This window comes from Ursus maritimus, unplaced genomic scaffold, assembly GCF_017311325.1.
Source record: "Ursus maritimus isolate PB19 unplaced genomic scaffold, ASM1731132v1 scaffold_24, whole genome shotgun sequence".
In the NCBI taxonomy this organism is placed as follows: Eukaryota; Metazoa; Chordata; class Mammalia; order Carnivora; family Ursidae; genus Ursus; species Ursus maritimus.
Window position 1 is genome coordinate 33323847 of NW_024424897.1, and position 26946 is coordinate 33350792.

General features: G+C 36.6%; 1 protein-coding gene across 1 annotated transcript in view; it reads left to right on the plus strand.

Moving 5' to 3' along the window:
- Window positions 1-224: 224 nt before the first annotated feature.
- The window catches only part of MED13 (mediator complex subunit 13), a 96694-nt gene continuing 69972 nt past the window's right edge, over window positions 225-26946 (plus strand). The window contains exons 1-3 of the mRNA XM_040640923.1: window positions 225-381; window positions 2218-2452; window positions 10897-11065. Of these exons, the coding sequence (XP_040496857.1) occupies window positions 316-381; window positions 2218-2452; window positions 10897-11065 (470 nt within the window). The 5' untranslated portion in view covers window positions 225-315. The remainder of the gene's footprint in view (window positions 382-2217; window positions 2453-10896; window positions 11066-26946) is intronic.

The following is a 26946-nucleotide window of genomic DNA, read 5'->3' on the forward strand; positions in this document are numbered from 1 at the left end:
CCTCTGTCCGCCGGAGAGGGACGAGCGTCCGCGGGCTCCGCGGCGGCCGCAGTCCGGCCCGCGGGGCAAGCGCGGCGCGGCCCTCCCGCCGGCCCTGGGGCCCGGGCGGCTAGGTGCCGGCCGGGCGGCGGGGGCTGCTCGCGGCGGCGGGGGGGTGGGTGGGGAGGGCGGGCGGCCCGGCGGCCTCCTCTTCCACCGCTCCCCCAACCACCACCCCCCCGCCCTCCCCGGTGTCTGTGTTTCTCTCTCTGGTCGGAGGCGGCGGTAATGGCGGATGGTGGGTTGTGGCGCCGGCGGCGGCTGCTGTGAGGGACGATGAGTTCCTCCTTCGTGCCGAACGGGGCCAGCCTGGAAGATTGTCACTGTAACCTCTTCTGCCTGGTGAGTGCAGGGGCCGCGGGCGGGGGCCGCGGCGAGCGGGACGGTGGGGGAGGGGGCCGCGAGGTGCGCCCTTGGGCCGTGGGGGAGGGGGTCCGGGTCTGATCCAGATGCCCGAGTCCCCAGGCTAGGCCCAGCCGGAGCCGGCGCGGCGGCGGAGCTTCGCACCAACCCCGGGAAACACGTTTGCTCACCCACCATCCTAGGCTCTGGTTTAGGAGTGCTGGCTCTTTTTTCTTGTTTCCGACTCTTCCTCACCGTAGTCTTGTCTTCAACTTGTGCTTCTTATCTGGCAGGACACTCACATTTCCCTCTGTGTTTCGTGCTTAACTACTGCTTTTCTCCTTCTTGACCATGTATCCCTTCTTACCACTTTCCATTATTGCCCATTTTCCCAGTGCCTTTATGCCTCACTCTGGTAATCTGGTTTCCCCCAATTAACAGGACACCGGAACTTCTGTACCAAAAATCTCTTCTCGTTTTACATTTTCTAATGAGTCAAACTAAGACAAGATTAGTTTCTCCCTTCGATGAGTTCAGATCTCTCTGTAAAAACCAGTAGATTCCATTTCATATGTTTTTTCTTTAAACTTTGAAAACAGTTTGCCATTTTGACAATTTCTAGCCATCTTGCTTTTATTAGAACATTATGTTTGTGTGAGAGTGAAACGGACTAATGGAGGAGGTTCTATGGTTTTGTACTAATTTTTTTTTTTTTTTGTATTTGTTTTGCTTGCGTTTTTAGAATACTTTTCAGCAGGCTGCTCCTCGTTTTATTGAAAAGTCTAGGGAAGTTGGATGCAGGAATGACAATTGTATAGGTTGGCCCAGTTCTGGGAACATCCAAGTTAAGACTTTGAAAACTACCAACTGTTGCAAATATTTAGTCCTCAGTTGGACAGTAGCTCAGCTTCATCCATGATTTCAAGTTTCAGTGACTTTCTTTTTTCATTTTTTTGTGTGCTAGGAGAAATATTAAGGGAGTATGTGATAGGTAAGTGAACTGAGTGGGCGGAGCACAACTAGTTGGCAAGTGTAAACTGCCAGTCATGTATCAGCAGTTTCATTTTTGGCAGCTTATGCTTTGCCCCTCTAAGTTAAAGAATTACTGGATTCCCTCTTTCGAATTTCTTTCACCGTGCCAAGTTGGGATTTTTAATGCCCTTCTCTCTTATAAAATGTTTTCTTGTACAGTGTCCATTAATCAGCATCTCTTCAGATGCAGCAAAACATAGCAGCAGGTTTTACATTTCTATCCTCTCTGACTCTATTTTTGGTACTTTTAGGATCAGGTTCTTTGAAAATAGACTAGTACAAATCTGACAGTTCTTTGTGAGCACCTATTTCACTTTTCCTAAAAGGGATGCATGAAGAACTAACAATTTTTTCAGTAATAGTTCACATTTCTTTTCATTAGAGCCATCACTTCTATAAACATGGAATGATGAGTCTTTAAAAATTAATTTTCTGTTAACAAGTGTGACACCAGGGAATAAACGCGACCGGTTGGAACAGAACTTAGAGGAAATGTTTGCTAAGTGTGCAATATTAAATTACATGTTTATATTTAACATTGTTAAGTTTCTTTTATTTTTCTTTGGGACACATATTTATTGCTATTCAGTGACATGTCAGTGTTAATATTTTAGCTGTTTTTGTTCCTTTCCTTAAATTTTTGGTTGTTGAATGATCAAAGAATCATTTTTTTTGGTCAGTCTGCTTTAACACCTTAGTATACATTGAAAAATTGTAATGTTTCAATGAAATAAGGGGCTTTAAGATTGCCTACTATTGACTTTGAGTGAATATGCAGTAATAATCATGCTTTCTTTTCTTTAGGCTGACTTGACGGGAATTAAATGGAAAAGATATGTGTGGCAAGGCCCAACTTCTGCCCCTATTCTGTTTCCGGTGACAGAGGAAGACCCCATTTTGAGCAGTTTTAGTCGCTGCCTTAAGGCAGATGTACTTGGTGTTTGGCGGCGAGATCAGAGACCTGGAAGAAGAGAATTGTGGATATTTTGGTGGGGTGAAGACCCCAATTTTGCTGACCTTATTCACCATGACTTGTCAGGTGAAAGCAACTTATCATTTCTAACTAATGATATATAGCAACATTGTATACTTTTCCTAAAAGTCATTTATATTACAGATCAAAATTTTTTTTGGTGAAACACTGTTAGGTGTGAAGCCAGATAAAAATTTAGCTTACTGTTATATTGCACTGTGGTTATTTTATTTTACTTAAGTTACCCATATTATGGCAGATTTTAGCATTGAATAACTTTGTTCTTTTACCACCCAGTTTCCTTCTTGCAGACATGGCACAGGGAAGGCATGTTACCTAAGAAAAATGGAATGGGGGAGCATGAAGTTCCTAACAAAGTAATTTGCAGGCATTTGTAATTCACTGTTTGAGTCCATTCTGCCACTGCTCTCTTCTGTATGAATATGCAGACAGTTATAGGAGTATCTAGAAATGTTGTAACTTTCTCATGTGTTTTTTTCAAGGTATATATTTATTTTGTTGTTAATTGTGGTTATATTAACATATGAAAGCATATGTTAATTTTGTTATTCTTAGAGAGTGATTCTTTTATTTTAGATACTGTTCCTTCAAAGTCTCACTAAAATGAGACCAGTGTCAACTTGTTTAGCTTTTATAGGACATGGAATCATGATCTGAAGAAGTACACAGAAATAATTTTATTATGAACCTATCAGTAAGACTACTTCTATCTTAATTTCTTGAATTTTTAGGACCAAGTATTACTTTAGAAAGAGAAACTATAGCTCTTCATGTAGTCATTGAAGCTTGTGCTTGAGACTCTAACACTGTTAACTAAATCTTTGATGATAGGGGTGTAAATTATTAGTTATTTGCTGCAAGGTACCAGCGACTTCAGCAAGATGTTTGGTAATGATTGTTGACACGTAAATTTAGGATTTTTAGATAACTAAAATAAGCATTCTTAATTGAAATTGAGTACTCTGAAGTTTCTATTATTGTCCATTTGACCTATAAGACCTATTTTATTTTTGGGTGTAATGTAATCCAGGTGACTGTCTTAAGCCCTTAGTAAGACTAACATTTCTGTAGGAATGTCTGTGTTCCATTTGTTTTGATAGTTCCTTTTACCTTCTAATGAACAAACCTTTCAGTGCTAATCTTTATTTTTAAGAGTGTTTGCAATTCTTTTATGATAAATGCTTTCCAGCTTTTCTAGCTTTCCTACTAAGATCCCTGCTGGAGATATTAATCCTTAGTTCTGAGAATGCATTGTAGTTCTAAATATGTAAAGTGATATGTTTACATATGTATGTGTATGCACAAGTATATGATGTATACATACATATCAGGATATGAAATTTTATTAAGCTTGCCGGCTTCCTTTTTCTTATATTGACTTTGGTACGCTGGAGTTATTTTATTCTTTATTTTAAGTGGTCATAAAGAACACCTTAACTACAATGTTTGGAGACTGTTTTAATGTATTGATAAACTGTATAAACTAGTTGATAAACTATAATGCTGACTTGGGGATTTCAGTATTAATAAGGTTGGCAGAGCATTTGAACAGACCATTTTTCCCCCAGATTCCATGTGATACATTTTGTAGAATTGAAGATAACTTTAACAGATGTGTGGTATTTGGTTTACCGTAGTAGGACTAATGTGTAGTATGTAGGTTTACCATAGTAGGATTAGTGTTTTGAAAGCCTATTAAAATTAAATGTGAGCTGTTTTGATGTAGATTAAAGTACTATGTGGATTTTCCCCCCTGAATTTCATGTTATGAGTTAAATATGTTTTCTCCTAAAACTGGGCTACAGTTTAAAAAATTGCTTCTGTGTTTACCTTTGCTTTTTTGCATAATTTAAAAAAATAATAATACCTGTAGTTTAAAATAGTGATCTTCAATGTGAATGAATATAATTTTGGAAGATTAGGTTTTAATTGTTAGATTTTGTTGAATGCCGTTGAATGATAATTAACTTTAAAAAATTTATCAGAGTGAAAGCAATTGAAATAGCAAAGCAAAATATATTAGGAGTAGTATGTATAATCATAATTACCATTCCAGAGCCTGTTCTGTACTGTACAATGTGTGTAGTCAGTGGTATTTATGTAATGTTTTCGCTCTTTTTCCCCCCTAACTTGTCATTTAGTTTAGAATGTTGTTACTTAAATCAGACATATCTTAAAGAATAATAAGGTCTTTTCAAATGGAGTATATTTGTCTCGCCCTTTTCTTTGCTCCAGGGACACCGTCTGCCTCCCTTTTGGGATAATTAGTCTGCCTCTGTCTCTCTAGCTAACCCCTTTTTCATTTCTTCCCATCTGTGGCACTCTATTCCCTTCTTTTAAGCTCCCCTGAGAAGAGAGCAGCTGGACAGTAGGGGTAGCATCAGCTGCAGGAGGCAATCCTGAGTTCCAAGTGGAGGTGTAGCACTGAGGAGAGGGGAACCGGAAGGCCCCAGGTGGTAACTAAAAAGCTGGTTAATTTAGTTTGAGCTTGCTTTTTGCAGGCACAGGCATTGCCCTTCTGTTTGGTTCAGCACCTACCACATCTTTTTACTGAAATGTTTGTGATTATGGTGTTATTTCCCTTCTTGATGAGGGAAAGAGAGAAGGCATTGTATTTTGCAAAGATTAGAATTCTGTTTTTCTTATTAACTGAAATATCCAGTAATAAAAATACAGAATTGCCTTTGCTTAACCCCCTTATTTCTTTTATGTCATCTATAGTGTATTTTAAAAAATAAATTTTTAATTTTAAAATAGTTTTAGATTTACATAGGATTTGCAAAGATAGTATAGAAAGTTCCTATATAACCCTCACCCAGCTTCTTTTGTTGTTAATATCATACATTGTTTATATTTTTCACAACTAATGAACCCATATTGCTAGGCTGGTATTAACTGAAGCCTGTACTTTATTTGGATTTCCTTTATTTTTACCCAGAGTTCTTTTTCTGTCCTGTGTTCTCATCCAGGATACTACATTTAGTTGTCATGTCTCCTTAGGCTATTCCAGATTGTGATATTTTCTCAGACGTGCCTTATTTTGATGATCTTGATAGTTCTGAAGAGTCTGATCAGGTTCTACAGTGTATTCTAAATTTTGCCTGTCGAATATCATGTAGCATGTGTTTGGGTCATTTTCTTTTCAAGTGTAGATGAGGTATAGAAACAGAATGTAAACTCACCTTTTTGCTCACTGGTAAAAATCTGTTACAGCAAACCGAATCTAATTTGATACATACTTTAAACCCTCATTTACTTGTTTTGTAGCAGTGGTAAGTCACCACTGTTTAGTAATTTGCAAAGACCTAGTGATTTTTGGGTTAGGATTTTTGCTAACTAGTATTGGCTTAACTGTAACATTTCCAGGAAGAGATTTGTTCAAAATGTCCCTTGAATCCCAAAGCCAAAAACTTTTTTTTTTTTTTTTTTAACTTTTTGCTTTGCTTCCTCTTAAGAGAATGGATAGTTGAATCAATATCAATATGTTTTGGTAGAAGAAGGATTGGGGAACAAAACTTCTGATTACACCTTTTTAAATTTTATTTATTTATATTATAATTTTTTAAATTTAAAATTTGTAGCATACCTCATTTAGTGGTTGTATGATAGAGGTGTAAAATTGGTGCTGGGAAAATTTTAACTTAATTCCTCTCGTCATAAGTCTCTATAATAGATAGGACTGATTGGTTCTTTAAATGTACTATTAGTTTGCATCAAAGGAAGATTATTTTATTACCATTAGTGCATCCTTGAAGGAGAAGAGTTATCTGGGTATTTTTCTTTTGTGCATTAAACTTTTTATGATTTTATTGCTGTCATTATTGGCTTTTAGTCTTTCTCTTAAAACAAAAATAAAAATAAAAACTACTCCCGCTCCTGAGGTTGCATCTTTAAAAAAAAATCATAGTAAGCTAGACTGTGATGAGACTATTTGAGAAAACTGATACCTTGAGAACTAAAAAAACAGACTCAGTCAGGGCTAAAAATATTTGTTATTTTTTCTGGCTCCTGTGGCATATATATGGGATTTGAGCAACTTGTCCAAATACTTTCGTTGTACCAGAATTTCATCATAATACTGTCAAATTAAATGGGCCATTGGTTGTTCTTAGAATTTAATTTTAGATTCTTTTATTGAAGGATATTAATTATAGCAGAATTTAACCTTAAGTGGCAGCTTTAACAGGGTTGACAGACAGATAAATAGCAGCCAAGCATAGGAATCTAGTGTTAGCCAAGTTAAAAAAAAAAAAAAAAAAATTGTTGTGTGCCCCAGCTGGCCTGAAGGGAGTTAATTAATTTCTATCTTCTGTTCCATAGTTTACTTGTGACCCAACTTTTATATTGACTAGTCTTCTAGGGACAATTTTGTTTGTCATATTTCTTCTGTGCGCTGCCCATTTTGAGCAAGAACATATATCTTTTAACTCTTCAAATCAAAGATAATGATCAGCATATATTCAGGGGATTTTTAAACCAGAGTTCTCAGGTTTTGCCATGGATCAGTGATGCTGCCAGCTTACGGCTCTGAATAATATTTGTTGAATGAATGGCTATGAATGGGCAATTATTATTTAAGACAAACAGTGAATTAGACATTTAAACATTTCTCTTTATTCTTTCAGGAAATCAGTGGTATTTTCTATCATTTTTTACCCATCCATTATTCATTAGTATGTGTTGTGTTTTAAAAGCTTGGCAGAATTATTTAGGAAAAGATTCCTTTTTTACTGGTTTATTACTGTGGAGATATTTAAAGATGCCAATTTTGAGAAAAATGTTGAATACGAGTACTAGGTGTATCAGCTTTTTTGTTTTTTCATTTTTTTCCCCCCACTCAGAATTATTTTGATGACCTATCGCATAGTTTGTCAACACTATAATCTGTATCTCAGGAAAATATTTTATGGTAATCAGACTTAGCATTTGAACTTTTGCATTGTTTTCTTCAAATATTTTGTAAAAATTTTTCAGGTAATGATGATGAAGAGTTCTTAATGCTAAGAGTTCCAGTGGAAAATACTATAAACAAAATTGAACCTATTTTCTCTGGGGATACAGATACAAGAGGAGAAAAACATTTATTTAAATGCATTAAGCAGACTTTTTCCATTAGGTTCTGGTTAATTAAATTCAAAAGAGCTAGGTAAAGATTTGCCATGTGTTCCCCTCTACCTGCCTTCTCTATTATAATACCAGTGTTGAGATTCAAGGACTGGTTTTAATTAGTGTAAGAGGTGCATATCACTGTCTTGGGTGGGTTGGTTGTACCGTTTCACTTTTCATATCGGAATACACATGTAGAGAAGTACTTTTGTTATGGTTATTAAAACATCAGGGTATTAGAAGCTTGGCTGAGTAGGCTCTTATTTCTAGGTGACCCCCCCCCTCCCACACACAGACACCAAAAACAAAACAAAAAAAACCTTCAGGCTTTTCATTCAGGCTTTTTTATTTCCTCAGCAGTGAAAAATGAAATTGTTGCCTTACTCTAATAGTTGCTTAGTTATTGCTGTATAGGTGAAGATATACTTCAGATATTTGTTGGCTTAGAAAACCCTAACGGGTGGTCCCTTCTGTTTTATGCATAACTCCCCTTTAGTGTTAATGAAAATTGTGGGCGTTTGAGGGTATAATGTAAAATGAGGATTAAGTTCACCTAAATTTCTCTAGATAAAAGCATTAAGTTCACCTGAGTTTCCCTAGGTAAACTTTAGAGCAATGAGGGAGAAATGCTTGAAAATTAGTACTGACTAAATTTTTAAACTGTATCTTAAATCATTTAACTTCAGGTTTAACTGAGATAGATTTTTAAAATAAAAATCTTCAGAATTTTGTGTAAAAAATGTATGTAAATTATTGTATTATGGGCTTTTACTATTCTAAAGACTTTTTAATTTACTCTTTGTGGGAAGAAGACAAATTCATTCTCAGGTTTTAGATGAATAATTTTCTGATATTTGAAGTTTATAGCAACTGAATAACTTTGATATGTAATGATAACAGCTTTGTGTCTTGGATCTTTGTGGTTTTAAAGCTTAAAAGTAGTTAAAAAGATTTTGGAAAAGGTTTCTTGTGTAGGACAAATGTTACAACCATGTGCTTTCTCAGAAGGTAAGGATTTTTGAGGTAAAGGGTAATAAAAATAAAGTATACTAAGTAGATTACAAAGAAATGAAGAGCTGGGAGATATTCCCAGCATAACTGGAAATTAAAAACATGCATATTTTATAGTAATCATAAATCACAATTTGAGGTAGAATTCTTAATGTGACTAATTTTGAAATGACAGAATCAGATTAGGCTGAAAGCAGATTAAGATTTATTTTTTTTCTTTCAGCAACGCACAGATATACTTGTGATCTAGACCCTTAAATAATTAAAGAAGTCACTGTGTGCCATTTCCCTTTTCTCCTAGCCTACTCTTTTCTTTAAAAGAAGTGAAGTTTTGGCTTTATGTGGATGTATATAAGATTGTCTACAATATAATAGAATATAAAACCTTTTTCTCTTTAATATTAAAGCTTAATATTAATGATTTAAAATTATTCCACCTCTCAAGTATTGTCATTTTCTAAAGCTTATTTCATTTTTTTTTAAAGCTTACCTTTTTGGAAAAATAATTAATTGACTTGAAAGACTTGACTAATTTAGGAACCACTTTAAAGAACAACATAAAATCAACATTAACCTTTGTAGTGGCACAAATTTCTAGTGCAGTTAAAGTCCACTGTCATTATGCTTCTTAGTTAATGTTTAGTCTACCCGTTTGTTGTGTAGATTATGAAAATAAACCATGTGTCCCTCTTAATACATGCTTCTGCTTTTATTCAAAAGCATCATAGTTATTTTTTATGGGTATAGTGTAGACATTTTTAGTGTTGAATTGAAAAGGGTTTTATCATTTATTTTTTACACATTGAAAGATGACCCATATTTATAAAATGTTTATGAAGGTATACAGGCTATGGAATGGTACTAAATTGTATTTGAAATAATAAGTTAAAAGGTCAAGTATTGGGGTGCCTGGGTGGCTCAGTCGTTAAGGGTTTGCCTTTGGCTCAGGACGTGGTCCCAGCGTTCTGGGATCGAGCCCCACATCATGCTCCTCCGCTGTGAGCCTGCTTCTTCTTCTCCTCTGCCCCTGCTGGTGTCCCCTCTCTTGCTGGCTGTCTATCTCCTATCTCTGTCAAATAAATAAATAAAATCTTTAAAAAAAAAAAAGTCAAGTATTATTTATAGCAGGATTCATTGGCTGCTTCGTTAAAAATGTAGAATGAATACAGAATAAAACATTTTTTTGAACTACAGCTAAACTTATCTAGAAATAACTATGTTAACATTTTTTTGGTATGTTAACTTGAAGTGCTTAATTGAGGCTGTATAGTTAGTGAGGGTAGTTATAACTTTGTATTGGAAGTTCTGTTTATTTTTTTTAAGATTTTATTTATTTGAGAGAGAATACGAGCAGGGGGAGGGGCAGAGGGAGAAGCGGACTCTTTACTGAGCAGGGAGCCTGATGCGACGCCCTATCCCAGGACCCTGGATCATGACCTGAGCCAAAGGAGGACGCTTAACCGACTGAGCCACCCAGATACCCCTAAAGACTTAAATTTTAAATAGAACTTCTGGGGTGCCTGGGGGGCTCACTTGGTTAAGTGTCTGCCTTCAGCTTAGGTCATGATCCCAGGGTCCTGGGATAGAGCCCCATATCAGGCTCCCTGCTCAGCGGGGAGCCTGCTTCTCCCTTTCCCTCTGCTGCTCCCCCTGCTTGTGCTATCTCGCTCTCTCTGTCAAATAAATAAATCTTTAAAAAAAAAAAATTTAAATCTTTATATTTTAAAATTTCTTCCTCAAGTAGAGGATCCTATATTGTATAGTAATCATGGGAATCATTTGGTTGAAATGAGACCTAAGGTGGCTAATAACGCATTGCTTGTTAGGCTCTGTGCCAAAAGCTTCCTTTTTATTCATCACTTATTTTTATAGTTGAATCATGGATTAGAATGCTGATGGACATAAAATGTTTTAAGTTAATTATTAACTGGCTAGTTTTTTTTGGCAGGCTGAATGACTGGAGGAATTAGGACAAAGTAACAAGTGAGCCAGCTTAGAAATTGGCATCTTAGGTATAGAGTGTTTTTAATGTTTCCTAGCTTATACAAATGTTCTTTACATTGATACAGAAACCAAATCAGTATGTTTGCAATATATCATTGAGTTTTTATGCGGTGGGAAAATAGTTTTCAGGTACTTTAATGGAATACATGACACTTAGGCATTTTGCTACTTACGGAGTAACTTTGAAACCTGATATTTTAATGTCTAGAGATATATTGAAGTGGTGGTAGCTCAATATTCTGAGGTTTAGTAGGGTTTATGTAGTAGGTGTAGTAGGGTTTATGAATTTAAACAGTAACACTTTCTACTTGGTTCTGAGTAGATATAGTGCCACTATTTTACTTTTTTTTCTTTCATTTCTGTTGTAGAAGAGGAAGATGGAGTGTGGGAGAATGGACTTTCCTATGAATGTCGTACTCTGCTATTTAAAGCAGTTCACAATCTGTTGGAACGGTGTTTAATGAACCGGAACTTTGTACGCATTGGCAAATGGTTTGTAAAGCCTTATGAAAAAGATGAAAAACCTATAAATAAAAGGTAAGCTATTTTATATAAACTCTTAACTTTTCTTTAGGTTTGTTAATTTTTATAGCTTTACAGAAAATGTGGACTAAAACAATCTTTCTTACAGACATACGCAGGAGGTTAACTTCAGCAAAATACTATAAGTACTCAATTTTCTTTGACCACTTGACTTTTTCTTTTATGCATTTTAAGAATTTTCTTGAAGTGGGAATAGGCTGTGTGTCTGGTGACCTAAATTTTGATTTGGGATGATAGAAAAATGTGAGATGAAAGCAGAGGCTTAAGCGATGAAGTATACTTTTTTAGTAGTAGTGCAAATATATTTACAGTACTCTGTTAAAATTAAGTAATATTAATACTTATTAAAGATAGTGATCTGTGGTTGTGTTTTTGATTGAGTTAGCCCTTCTCATTCCCAAACCTCTAATTTTGCTTTAATTAAAGTAATTTAAATTTTGTGTTTTTCCATATAAGTTTACTCATAGAGTGTAATATTCTTGAACTTTGAGTTAAGCAAATTTATGAAACTAATTTGTAGAGTTGTTGCAGATAGAGACACAGAAGACTTTAAGATAACTTATTTTCCTATTCAGTTAAAAGCTTTAGATTGCTACAGTTCTCTGTGTTTTATTGATTGATTGATTGATTGATTGATTTTAGCTTTTATTTATTTACTTACTTAGGGAGAGGGAATGCATGAGAAGGGGGAGATGGGGAGAGAGACTCCCAGGCTGACTCCCCGCTAAAAGCGGAGCCCGACACTGAGATAACGATCCAAGCCAAAATCAAGAGGCGCTCAACTGACTGAGCCACACAGGCGCCCCAGTTCTCTCTGATTTAAATATAAGATACAGTCTCTTAGAAGATTTGGTCCTAAGCACTGGTTAAATTAGTGAGGCTTCAAGAAAGATGAAACCATAGGATGGGATGTGAGAGAAAAGGAAATTTTTTAGTTTTCCCTGAAAGATGTGAGGATATGAAGGAAACATTTGGTTATGTTGTATCATTGTTGAGATGCCGTCTTTTATGTCCTTTTTTTTTTTTTTTTTTTTAGTATTTTTAAAAAAAGATTTTATTTATTTGAGGTAGCACACGAGCGGGGGAGGGGGAGGGAGGGGCAGCAGAAGAGGGAGAAGCAGACTCCCCGCTGAGCAGGGAGCCTGGTGCCCGGTTCGATCCTAGGACCCTGGGATCATGCCCTGAGCCGAAGGCAGACGCTTAACCAGCTGAACCACCCAGGCGCCCCCGTCTTTTATGTCTTATGTACCCATTGGTTTCAGTGTGCATCTGGAGTATTTTCAAACTTCTCTTCTTAGTTTTAGAATGGATGAGTAGATAAGCCTGGACAAATCAAGGCTCTTTCATTTTCTTCTTCTTTGAAAGTGAACATAAACCTTTATTGTCAACGAAAAAATTGTACAAGTTAGGAATGAATTCAGTTGCAAAAGACAGAGCACCTAACTACTTGGCTTATGTAGGAATTGATTTTTCTCAGTAGCACGGAGTCTGGAGGTAGGTAGTCCAGTACTGGTGCGTTTGTTCAATAATGTCATCAAGGACTGTGGTACCCTGGAGTTTTCTGTGATGTCATCTTTAGCCTTTAGCTTTTGTCCACATGGTCCCTGTGAGTGTTGCCCTTCTGGATTTCACTCACAGTGAATTCAGGCAGGAAGAGGAGGGGAGAAAGCAAGAAGGGGTGACCCTTGGATCAGATAATAGGTTCATTCTTGGAGACTTTAGCTGACCTATCATGGCTATACCGAGAGAAACAAATATTTTTTATGTGGGAGCATTGCCACTCTGAACAAAATAAGGCTTCTGGTTAGTAAGAAGAAATGGAGAAGAGACATTAAATAGGCAATTAGAAGAAGGGGAAATAAATGTCAGGTTGGTAATCAGCAGTGTTCAGCATATACATTAATACAGTTTTTTTTTTTTTTTTTAAAGATTTTATTTATTTATTCGACAGAGATAGAGACAGCCAGCGAGAGAGGGAACACAAGCAGGGGGAGTGGGAGAGGAAGAAGCAGGCTCCCAGTGGAGGAGCCCGATGTGGGGCTCGATCCCATAACGCCAGGATCACGCCCTGAGCCGAAGGCAGATGCTTAACCGCTGTGCCACCCAGGCGCCCCTGCCACCCAGGCGCCCCATAGTTTTAAGAAGTCAAGCAGATAACGGAGATCTAAAATGATGAAAAGCTGCCGTCTGGGTGCCAAATACTAAATGTGCTCCTCAGAGGCATTCCCTTTTCTTTTAACTTCTAATGTACGTATTTAAAAATTTAAAAGCAAATAACATGCTGATTCTTGAGTTTTCAGTTCTATCAGTTATCCAGTATTAATCTACTGACTTTTTTTTTTCCCCCAAGATGTTATTTATTAGAGAGTGTGTGTGCAAGTAGGGCGGGAGAGAGAAGGGAGAGAGAGAATCTGAAGCAGACTCTGTGCCAAGAGTATGAAGCCCAACACGGACTAGATCCCATGACCCTGAGATCATGACCTGAAATCATGACCTGATCCGAAATCAAGAGTCAGACACTTAACTGAGCCACGCAGGTGCCCCTAATCTATTGACTTTGATGGTTTAACCATTTTACGCTCCTTCCCCCATGCCAGCCACTTGTATACACTCTTCTCCCTTTGTTTCTTATCTTGCCAATAAGGTTACAAGAGTTGGTGAAAACAGTACCTATTGTTTATATTATGATTATACAAATATTATTTGTAGCCGAGCTATGTAGTGTATTAGAATTATATTCCATGTCCTCTGTGTCTTTTCGTTCTCTTCAGTGTTCTGATTATCTCTTTTTTCACTTAATTATCTATGTCAGGTTGGTAAACTACCACTCCACAGGGTAAATATAGCCTGTCACCTGTTTTTGTAAATAATATCTTATTTAACACAGCCATGTTCATTGATTTATAGATTATTTTATGCCTGCTTTCATACTACAGCAGAACCAAATAGCTGTGATAGGACAGATGGACCCACAAAGCCTAAAATCTTTAGCCTACAATATTTACTCTCTGGCTCTTTTCAGATGAAGTTTGCTGACTTCTGATCTAAGTACCTATTGGTGATTTCCTCCTAGAGGATCTACCAGAAACACAAATCTTGCCTCTCTAAGTAGTTTGTGTAATTTGTTAGTTTCTTTTCTCTTTCTCTCTCTTGTTAATTAATATCTCTATTTGAGCCCTTCATTCTTTTGTTCCAGTTTGGACTGGTTGTTCTATAGGCTTGTCTCAAGAGCAGTCACCTTGTAGATCCCTAATTTCCTAGATCTCATGTTTGCTTTTTTTTTTTTTTTTTTCCTTTTATTGGTCTTACTATTTTGGTAGTGCCCATCCACAAGTAGTTTCCTGAGAAGGGAATATATGAGAAGTAGTATTTTGGGATCCTGAATGTATGAATTACCTCCTTTTCTACTCTTGAGGCTTCTGGGCACTAAAATGGCAACTGGAAATTCTATTGTATGTGAGTAGCTATGAAGTTGCAGGCTTTAGTAGGTTGATTGGTCAAGGACCTGGCCATTTTATTGGGTGCCTGTTGCCCAGCTGTCTGTCTGTCTGTATGTGTCCCTCCCTGTTCCCATCCCCTTAAGTTAATCGGTTTTCCCAGAGGAGTCCTTCAGGATCCTAACTAGAGAACATAAGCTTGGCTGCCAACATTCAGGGAGCCTACTGGGTAAGGCAGGCTGTCCTTGTATATTTATATTGGGGAAATACTGTACTTGTATGGTATTTAGATTTTCACTTAATTCCTCTTTTAAATACATCATTTCAGCTGTATCTGGTATCTCTTAAGTGCAGAGTTCCTGTTTCATCCAGTTCGAAGTGAACGTCTAAGTTTTCTGCTGATCTGGTATAATGTAAAGAGCCTGTCTACAGGATAGAGAAGTGGGTCTAGGAGTCTGACTTACTCATTTGAACTTTCTTTTTTGTTTGTTTGTTTTTGGTTACGCCATGCATCCACCTTCAGAGATCTACCAGTGTCTTCACTTCCGTGCCATTCTGGGATTCTGTGGGTTTGATTCAGTCTGCATTTTGGTTTCTTCCCCTTAGCCTTTATCTACTAAGCTAGTTACTATTTTTGGCCTTTGCTTGTTAGCTTCCCAAATGTTGTGGCCAGTATTTGCTGCCCTCACTCTACCATTCTCTTTGTGCTCTTTTGCTGTCTATATGGAAGGTGTTTCATAAAGTAGTAGAGGTAAATGAATGTGTTCAATGAGCCTTGTAAGATACTGGAAGTATCTTTATTTTTCTTCATGAAAGCAGCTCTCTTAATGGGCTGTTATTAATAGAAGATGCAACTTTTCACATCAGAGATTTCCATGAATCCAATAGATTCTGTTTGTCATTTCCTTAACGTAATTGAACACTAGTATTTTTCTGTGGGCTGACCCATATAAAAGGGGAACTAAATTCAAATTGTGTTTTATTAGTGGAGTGGTACCAGAAATAGTATATGCTTTTTTGAGTTACTCTTGAAGGATAGTTGTGGTACAAAACTGATTTTATCCAGGACAGATAAAGGCTGTTCCTCAAATCTTTTTCGTAGGAACTTCCCTGCTACCTCCCCTCTCTTTAGAAAAGCAAGTGGAAAAACCAAGCAGATAAGTTTCTCAATTGCTTTTAATTACAGTTCGGGACTACTTACTTTTCCATTGAATTCAATGGAATGATATTAGGAAGGTAGATAACGATTGGATTATAAATTGCATTTCTAGCCCATTATGAAGCGAAACCATTAAGCATCATATATACTATTTTTGTTTACTGATCAGGTCACTTTTTGTTGAACTTGCATAAGCATTCTTTTTTTTTTAAATTATTTTTATCTTTGAGACAGAGTGGCAGGGGTGTGGGGGGAAGGTGAGAGAGAATCTCCACTGAGTGTGGAGCCTGACACAGGGCTTCATCTCACAACCCTGAGATCATGACCTGAATTGAAATCAAGAGTTGGACGCTTAATCGATTGACCCATCCACGCCCCAAGAACTTGTATAAACAGTCTTAAAAAGAATTAACACAATTGTCTGGGGTGTGTGGGTGGCTCAGCTGGACCAACTCTTGATTTCGACTCAGGTCATGATCTCAGGGTCATGAGATTGGCCCGTTAGGGCTCTGCGTAAGGCTTCTGTGCTCATTGGGGAGTCTAAGATTCTCTCTCTCTCTCCTGCTGCCCCTCTCCCCACTTGTGGGCTCTTTTGCTCGTGCTTTCTAAATAGATAGATAGATAGGCTCTTTTGCTCGTGCTTTCTAAATAGATAGATAGATAGATAGATAGGAAGAAAGAAAGAAAGAAAGAAAGAAAGAAAGAAAGAAAGAAAGAAAGAAAAGGAAGAAAGAAAGAAAGAAAAACTCTTAAAAGAATTAACACAATTGTCAAGGAAGGAAATTGGTATTGTGAAACTGGTTTCATTTGAACAAAGGATAAAATAATATTCCTGACCTTTTCTTTATTCTTCCTCCCTTTATCCCCCTTAAATAGATTCTTGTCTTCTAATAATCTGGATTTCGGTGTGGCTAATTGTCTGATTAACTATAACAATCTTCAGGGACTGAAAGAGAGGAAATGGAATTAAATCTAGTGGTATAGCTAGGTTAGCTGTAAAGAACCCCTCAACTCTATAGGTAATTAACCACAGAAATTTAAGAAGTTACTAGGGTAATTAACACAAATTTAAAAGAATTACTTTTAAATCTTCAGGTATTGTTAAAAGAATGACCAGTGTTTTGTCTTAACAGTTCAGATGTTTTCCTACAGTATAGGAAACTAGATCAGATGCAGTAGCTGTGTTTGCTAGTGAAACCACAGGTAAATGGCTATAATAAGTACCAGTGACTTACTGTAGGTTTTAAGTAGTCTTTTTAGTAAAAAGACATTACAAACTTGTGATGTTTGAATGTACATTAGGATAAGATTATTTTGAAGAAGAATGTAAGTTTGTGTTTAGTTGGCTTTTTGTCATTTGAATCTATTAACTAACAACAACACTCAGTTTAGCTGAGTGGCCAGTTAAGTTTAATTAAATATAATTAATTTAATTTCTATGGAAAAAAATATGTCGTTCAGTTGGTAAATCTACTTTGAGATTTTTACTCTATTTAACTTCAATTTTAAAAGACCATATAGATCTATATATCATGTATATGTGTGTGTGTATGTGTTAATAGGATAGAATAAATCTTTGCGGAATATAACATAAAGATTGGATCAAATGTCTGGTTCTGTATGTTCTTTTTTTTTTTTTTTTAAAGATTTTATTTATGTGAGAGAGAGCGTGTATGTGTAAGAGCGGGAGGAGAGGGAGAGAGAGAATCTCAAGCAGGCTGCACTGAAAATGGAGCCCCATGTGGGACTTGATCCCATGACCTTGAGATCATGACCTGAGCCAAAATCAGGAGTCGGATGCTTAACTGACTAAGCCACCCAGGCGCCCCAGGTTTTATATGTTCCACACCCTTATTTTGGGTTCTGGAATTAAGGGTTAAGTATTAGCAAAGAGCCTGGCCCACAGAAAGAGATTTTGGTCTTGTGGGGTGAAGCAGGCAAAGTGCACAGGAAGAAGAGGAGTATACCCCTAAGTATTTATAGAGTTAATTGTAATTAGAATCTTAGGGCAAAATAAGGACATTTAATCCCTGTTTTTTTCTTTTGAAGGCATTTTAGAACTGTGCTGTTCAGGATAGTAGCCACTATTTAAATTTCAGTTACTTAAAAAAATAAAATTACAATTCAGTTTCTTAGTTTCACTGGCTACATTTTAAGTACTCCCGTGACTAGTGGCTATTGTATTGGGTAAGGTAGATAAAAAGTATTTCCATCATTGCAGAAAGTTCTTTTGGATGGTGTTATTTACACTAGAGCCTTTACACTTATAATTAAAATAATACCTTAGGAGCTTTACTAAAGAAGTTGGTCAAGGTTGGTTTTTTTTTTTTTTAAGGCGATAGATGAAAGAATACACTTTAAATTTCACCCATAAAACTGTGTTTACCTTCCACTACACCTGTGGCTTTTACAGTCCTTTTATCTCTAATATCTTAATTAAATGTGAGCAATACAAGATTTAAGTTTCCTCTGGAGATACATTATTAACCATTTTATATAGCTTTAGGATGTTCTTTGTTTGGATCCCTCAATACCTCTGAAAACCTGAACTTCTAGGGAAGCGAAGAGCAATCATCGTGTTTTCTTAGGACTCATTTTCTTTCTTCCTTCTAAGGTAACAGTGTCCTGTAGAAATACAATGTGAGTCACATCTGTAATTTTAAATTTTCTAGTAGGCACATTAAAAAAGGTAAAACAAAAACCCAGGTGAGATAAATATATTTAACTCAGTATATCCAAAATATCATTTTAGCATGTAATTAATTATGCAAAGAATATTAATGAGATAGTTTACTTTTTTTTGAGATATTTCATCTTTTTTAAACAAGTTTTTGAAGTTTAATGTATATTACGTACTTAGAATACAACTCCATTTGGACTGGCCACATTTCACGTGCTCAGTAGTCACATGTATGGCTGTTGCATTAACGGCACACTTCTAGGGCTCTAAGCTCAACTGAGCTTGGTATGATGTTTATTGGTAAAAGGTATTTTCTAACCGGGGCGCCTGGGTAGCTCAGTCAGTTAAGTGTCTGCCTTCAGCTCAGATCATGATCCCAGGGTCCTGGGATCGAGCCCCGTGTTGGACTCCTTGCTTGGTCCTCTCCCTCTCCACCCCCACTGCCCTGCTTGTGCTCTCACTCTCTATCTCAAATAAATAAATAAAATCTTAAAAAAAAAAAGGTATTTTCTAAATGGTCTTCTGAATCCTCTTGGAAAAGATTTTATTTATCCATTTATTTTAGAGAGAGTGAGAGCGAGAGTGTGTGAGCAGTGGGAAGGGTGGGAGAGAATCTTAAGCAGATTCCATACCAAGCATGAGGAGCCCACTGTGGGGCTCAGTCCCACAATCCTGAGACCACCACCCGAGCTGAAATCAAGAGTCAGACGCCCAACTGACTGAGTCACCCAGGCACCCTGTATGCTAAATTCTGAATGTGATCTAGAATCAGAGATAGGGGAAACCTTCACCTTGTGTCAAGGTACCCACTATTTGCCCAGTTGGGCATAGTTACTATCTTTTTTTGCCTCTCTGCAGCCTGTCTGTGTTGGTCTCTTGTTAATGTCTCATCAAGATTATTATGCATCCTATTTTCTGAAATCTTAAGTGATGATATAATAGTACTTATGACCCATGAAATTTCTCTGATACTTGAGTCACGAGGATTTGCATGATCAGTTTTCTACATTCTCATGCTTCCCAGAAACATTTATGAGAAAAATTAAGTGCCAAGACTTCTTTATTTTTTCCTTTCTGTTAAGCTTTTCTTACTATCATTTCGTACATGATTTTTGCTGTAGACTTCTATAAATCTGTCCTTTTGAACTATTGGTTTTAGATATGAATAATAGGGAAGTTTTGTTTCTGAAGGGGAGAAGGTAGTGAGAAACCTTTGCTTAAGCAGAACTGGCCAGGCTGTGTTCAAAATTAGGGCTTAACATTAACTCAATTCTTAAAACTTTGTTACTCCAGTTTTACAATTGCGAAATCTGAAGCGCAGAGAGGCTAAGTCACTTCCAACGTCATATAGCTTGCTAATGTTGGAGCAAGATTATAGGTCATGAAAAATGAGACAGATTTTGGACCCTGTAGACCAACTGTATCTTGTCTTCCTGCATCTTTTTTTTTTTTTTTTAAGATTCTATTTGTTTATTTGAGAGAAAGAGAGAGCGTGTGCGCCCACACACAAATGGTGGAAGGGACAGAGGAGAAGGGAGCCCAACACCTGACCAGCGGCCTGGGATCATGACCTGAGCCAAAGGCAGATGTTTACCCAACTGAGCCATCCACGTGCTCCTCTACATACATCTTTTTAAAGTGATAGGAAGTAGTAAAACAGAATACTTAAAAATTTCTTATATTGGGGAAATAACAGGAATATAAAGAGTACTTGCAGAACACTTGAAGCTGTAAACCAGAATATTATTGCTAAGTATTCTTTATAGCGTAAGTAATGTGTTCCCTAAGTGAGCAGAAGTATGTCCAAAATTCCCAGATAAGGTGTTATCTTCTGGATTTTAATAAAGGTCTCTTGTTCTGGAGATATGTTCAGAATACGTAATGTTGAAGTTAATAACTATAAATTTAAGAAATTAAAAATGTTGTGAAAGCTACAGAAATATAGATTAATGCAGTAATGAAACTTGTTGGGATGTGGAATGACGTTGAGAGATTAAAAAATACTGATGCCTGTTTTAAACTGTTTAAAGTGTGGCTTGGGCTTCGGAATTTAAAAAGATCTCCAGGCGATTGTAACAAAAAACAGGTTTGGAAACTGTTGAAGTTAATGGAATCAGTACACCATTTTTCAGTGTATAGTTCAGTGGCATTAAGGATATTCACATTGTGCAGCTGTCACCACTATATATAGAACCTTTTTTCATCATCCCAAATTGAAAGTCTGTCCATTAAGGAGCTCCTTATTTTCCCCTCCTTTCAGCCACTGGTAACCACCGTTCTACCTTGTGTCTCTATGAATTTGTCTGTTTTAGTTACCTTATATAAGTGGAATTACATAGTATTTGTACTTTTGTGTCTGGCTTATTTCATTTAGCATAGTGTCCTTAGGTTCTCATCATCATTGTAGTAAGCAACCACAATTTCATTTCTTTTTTTCTTTTTGGGGGTGGGGGAGGGGCAGAGAGAGAGGGAAAGAGAGAATGCCAAGCAGGCTCCACAGCCAGTATGGAGCCCGACGCAGGGCTCGATCTCACAACTCCAAACATGACCTGAGCTGAAATCAAGAGTTGGACACTGAACCAACTGAGCCACCCAGGTGCCCCATTAGTTTCATTTCTTTTTAAGGCTGAGTAATATTCCATTGTATTTTCATATCACATCTTGTTTATTCATCTGTCAGTGGACGAATGGGTTTTTCCCCTTTTTGTCTGTTCTGAGTAATGCTGCTACATATTGGTGTGCGAATATCTGTTCAAATCCCTGCTTTTAGTTATTTTGGGTATATACCTAGAAGTGGAATTGTTGGATCATATAGTAATTCTGTGTTTGATTTTTTTTTTTCTTTTTTAGGAATTGACATACTTTTTCATATTAGCTGCACCATTTTACATTCCCACTAGGAGGCTTTCAATTTTTCCACATCCTCATCTCATCAACACTTATTTTCTAAAATGTTTTATTTAATAATAGCCATCCTGTGGGTTGAAATGGTACATCATAGTTTTGATTTGCATTTCCTTAATGATTAGTGTTGTTGAGGATCTTTTCATGTGCTTGGTGGTCATTTGTGTATCTTTTTTAAGTCCTTTGCCCATTTTGGTTAGGATGACTAGGGTGTTTTGTTTTGTTTTTTTTGTTTTGTTTTTGAGAGAAAAAATGCACAAGCAGGGGTTTGGGAGCAGAGGGAGACAGAATCTTAAGTAGGCTCCATGCCTAGCATAGAGCCTGACACAGGGATCTCGCAACCCTGAGATCATGACCTGAGCTAAAATCAAGAGTCAGACACTTAACCTACTGAGCCACCCAGGGGCCCCAGAATGACTAGGGTTTTAAGTCAACATTGTCTTTAACTAGTTTTACGATTTAAGACAAGCCCTTTAACTTCTTTGTGCCTTGAATTCTCTAACAGCAAAATGAGATATCCTCTTTCTGTACCTACCTAACAGAAGTGCTAAAAATAAATTAGATATGGCCCCTCCTAAAGCAGTATACGTATTAAACTTTTGTATGTATAATTGGGTTTTTACAAAACCCTTTGGAAACAAATTTTTCACTTTATGTCAGCCAAATTTTTCTGATTTAAAAGTTAAGATGGTCAAGTACTCACTGGACATATGGAAAGGCTATATTTTATGGACCATGGTTTTCGTATATGCCAGATTACATTTATTTTCTTAAATAATACTTAATAGAGTATAAGTAACATATTTAAAAAACATTTTCCAAATTATAGTAATCTTTTTAGGAAAATTTTGAGTCACATTATTTGCTTTTTATGTCATGGCAAAAATCCATTTTGAGTATCCTTTTTAATTCTCATTTAATATTTACATATGAAATAGTTGGAAACTGTATTTTTAAGAACTATACTTCACTGATTAAAAATGGTAAATAATGAGGATGTAAGATTCAGGTTTCCTATCCTCTTTGTCTTTTAAAGATAAAGAACATGAGACTGTTTCAGGTTGTTGCTTATACTTGCAAATGTTCTTGGAAATATTTGCAATTCAGATTTTAAGATCTGCTATTCAGATACTGAATAAGCACACAGCACTCATAATAATTTTTATAGAATACTTACTTGATCCCTAAAACTAATCAAGTTGCAATTTTTCTGTGTAATAGATTATTCTTACTGGACTCACTTCTTAAAAAATGTTTTCTTTCAACATAAGTATTTTTAGTTAGTAATTCCCCTTTAAACTCTTAAAATTTTTCCCTTTATTGAGAAATCTTTGTCTTCTAAAGTTTCCTTAAAAATTTGTAAAAAAAACTTTGTAATGGTAAGAAATATAGTCATTCTAACCAGTTGAATATGAATTTTTCTTAACTTTTTTTTTTTTTTTTTAGCATTTTGTCTTTTAAATTCTGTCCTTTTTGTTTAGAGAAAAATGCTTTGAAAATTGATTTCTGCTTGTTTTATGTCAATACATAAAATGGACATATCCCTCTCAGAAATTAAACATTAGTGGTTTGCCAAGACAAAAATACTATTTAGGAATTACATATTTATATGCTCTATTACTCAGCCTTAACAAATATAGAAGAACTGCGTCAGAAAAGAGGACATTGAAAGAAAGAAAAGTACAAATGTGACTATGCATTCCCACATATAGTAACAAAATTATTGCATATACGCTTGTTTACTTTAGATACCTTCTTTGAGAAAAATGTATGGAGGCTTAGGAGTAATTTTTGAAAATCCTAATGTTTCAGCTGGTATCAAGAATCATGTATTTTTAATAAGGGGTATTAGAATCACACTCTTGATTTGGTCTTTTCCTTGAAACTGTATTATATATAGGCCATACCATCACTTTGTTGAAAAATAGTATTATTTTCTAGCCTAGAGGCTGTCTGTATTCTAAATTATGCTCGTAAACCATCAGGTTTTTTTCTGAGTTCATCTCTTTTCTTTCTTTTAGTACCTTATCAAGTATAGTTAGTAACAATCAAATTACATTTTGACTTGATCTTTTTTCTCCAACTCTGTAAATTCATTAGGCACATTTTCTGCCTTCTAGATTATTTCAGGCAACTATTCTTCTTTTTTTTTTTTCCTTTTAAGATTTTATTTTTCCGAGAGAGAGTGAGCATGAACAAAGGGAAGGGGCAGAAAGAGAGGGAGAAGCAGACTCCTGGCTGAGCAGGGAGCCCGATGCGAAGTTCGATCCCAGGAGCCTGGGATTATGACCTGAGCCGAAGGCAGATGTTTAATCTACTGAGCCACCCAGGCGCCCCTTCTGGCGAGAGTTCTATGATATATTTCTCTATTATATAACATGGGTCACCTTTTAATAATTCCCTCATCACTTTTCAGTGTCTTATGTTCCTTGCTATCAATCAGCTGGTCCCAAAGCCAATGCCACATATTTAGATTTTTGTCACAGTAGACCTCACTTTTTGTGCCAGTTTCTGTATTGGGCACTGTTGTATAACAAAGCACTGCCAAAATGTGGAGGCTTAACGCAGCAGTTAGATATTCTCATTAATGTATCTGCTGATCAGCTGGCGGTTAGCCAGTCTACTCCACATTGTAAACTGTAAGTTGGGTAAAAGTATATTTCAGATGATTCTCATGGCAATGAAAGAAGCATTGGAGGGCAATCCAGATTGTTTAAGCATGTTTTAAGCTTCTGCTTGGCCAAAGCAAGTCACAAAGCAAGCCTGAGTCAAGGTTGGGGCAGTATATTTCGCCTCTAATGGGAGGAACTGCAGTGTTACGCCAAAGACCCTAAATGAAGAGAGGGTGAGCAAAACATAATTACAAAGCTACAGTAATCAAACGGTATGGTACTAGCATACAGACATGTAAACCAATGGAGTAGAAAGTCCAGAAATAAACTAGTATGTATGTATTGAAATGATCTTTGACAAGGGTGCCAGGACTACTCAGTGGGGAAGAGACAGTCTCTTCAACAAATGGTGTTGGGAAAACATAGTATCCACAGGTAAAAGAATGAAGTTGGCTTTTATCTTACATTATATACAAAAATTAACTCAAAATGGATTAAAAACCTAAATGTAAGACCTAAAACAAATCTTCTAGAAGAAAACGGGGAAAGCTTTAGACATTAGATTTGGCAGTGATTTCTTGGTTATGACACCAAAAGCATAGGCACCAAAAGCAAAAATAAACAAATAGAACTGTATCAAACTTAAATACCTTTGTGCATCAGTAGTGAAAAGGCAGTTTATGGAATGGGAGAAAATGTTTGCAAATTATGTATCTGATAAGGGGTTAATATCCAGCATGTGTAAAGAACTACAACTCAGCAACAAAAAGTCAAGTAACCCAATTTAAAATTGGGCAAAAGACTTGCAAAGATTTCTTCAAAGATACAGGGATGGCCAATAGCATATAAAAAGATGGTCAATATCCCTGATCAGAGAAATGCAAGTCAGAACCACAATGAGATATCACCTCACATCAGTTAGGATGGCTACTATCAAAAAAATGAAAACTATCAAGTGTTAGTGAGGATAGAGAAATTGGAACCCTTGTTCACTATTGTTGGGATTATAAAATGGTACAGCCACTATGGAAAACATTTATGGAGGTTCCTCAGAAAGTTAAGACTAGAACTACCATGTGATCCAGCAGTCCTACTTCTAAGAGAATAGAATGGATCTTGTTTGTTTTCTTTTTGAGTTTTTATTTAAATTCTAGTTACTTAACATAGTGTAATATTAGTTTCAGAAATATAATGTAGTGATTCATCACATGTAACACTCAGTGCTCATCACAAGTGCCCTTCTTAATACCCATCAGCCACTTAGCCCCCCCCCCCCCCCAGCAACCTTCAGTTTGTTTTCTGTAGTTGAGAGTCTGTTTTATGGTTTGCCTCTCTTCCCCCCGTCCACCCACGTTTATCTGTTTTGTTTCTTTAACTCCCCACGTGAGCAAAATCATATGGTATTTGTATTTCTCTGACTTATTTCACTTAGCATAATATACTCTAGCTCCATCCACGTAGTTGCAAAGGGCAAGATTCTGTTTTGTGGCTGAGTAATATTCCTTTGTATATGTATACTATGACTTCTTTATCCATTCACAGTTGATGGATTTGGGGTTCTTTCCGTAATTGGCTATTGTCGATAATGCTGCTGTAAACATCAGGGTGTGTGTATCCCTTCAAATCAGTTTTTGTATTTTTGTATCCTTTGGCTAAATACCTAGGAGTGTAATTGCTGGGTCATAGGATAGTTCTGTTTTTAACTTTTTGACGAACCTCCATACTGTTTTCCAGAGTGGCTGCACCAGTTTGCATTCCCACCAACAGTGTAAGAAGGTTCCCCGTTCTCCGCATCTGCACCAACACCTCTTGTTTCCCGAGTTGTTAATTTTAGCCATTTGGACTGGTGCGAGGTGGCATCTCATTGTAGTTTTGTTTCCTATTTCCCTGATGTTAAGTAATGTTGAGTATCTTTTCATGTGTGTGTTAGCCATCTAGATGTCTTCTTTGGAAAAAAGTCTGTTCTTGTCTTCTGCCCATTTCTTCACTGGATTATTTGTTTTTTGGGTGTTCAGTTGGATTAGTTCTTTATAGATTTTGGATATTAACCCTTTATCAAATATGTTATTTGCAAGTATCTTATCCCATTCTAAAGGTTGCCTTTTAGTTTTGTTGATTGTTTCTTTCATTGTGCAAAAGCTTTTTATATTGGGGTGCCTGGGTGGCTCAGTGGGCTAAGCGACCAACTCTTGATATTGGCTCAGGTCCTGATCTCATGGTCCTGGGATTGAGACCTGCATCATGCTCTGTGCTCAGAAGGGAGTCTGCTTAAGGATTCTCTCTCTCCCTCTGCCCCTGCTACCTGCTTGTGCACTCTCTCTGTCTCAAATAAATAAATCCTTAAAAAAAAAAAAAAAGCCTTTTATCTTGTTGAAGTCCCAGTAGTTCATTTTGCTTTCGTTTCCTCGGAAAGCAGGATCTTGAAGAGATTTGCATACCCATGTTCATAGCTGCACTATTCCCAATAGCCAAGAGGTGGAAACAGCCCAAATGTCCATTGATGGATGAATGGTTAAACAAACTGTGTTATGTACATAGTGGATTATTATTCACCCTTTAAAGGATAGAAATCCTGTCACATGCTACACCATGGATCAATCTTGAGGACATGCTAAGTGAAAAAAGCCAGTCACAAAGACACAAACTGTATGATTCTACTTACATGAGGTAGAGCTGAAGTAGTCAAATTGATAGAACAGAAAATAGAACGGTGGTTGCCAGGGGCTGGGAGAGGTAGAAAGAAGGGATTGTTGTTTAGTGGGTGTAATTTCAGATTTGCAAGTTCTGGTGATCTGTTTCAAAACGATGTGACTATACTTAACATTACTGAACAGTACACGTAAAAATGATTATGATGGTAAATTTTATGTTATGTTTTTTACCATGATTAAAGAAATAAGGGAGTGAAGAAATGGGACCAATAACTCAATTTTCTATAATATTAAAGTTATAATTCTTTTTATCAAGAAATTTAGAACTTGGCAGGGCATTCAATTAGTTAAATAAATAATAGTGTTACGATAAATATTATGATAAGCATAGAATATTATGGGAGCACAGAGATGATGTTTAAAGGAGTATTG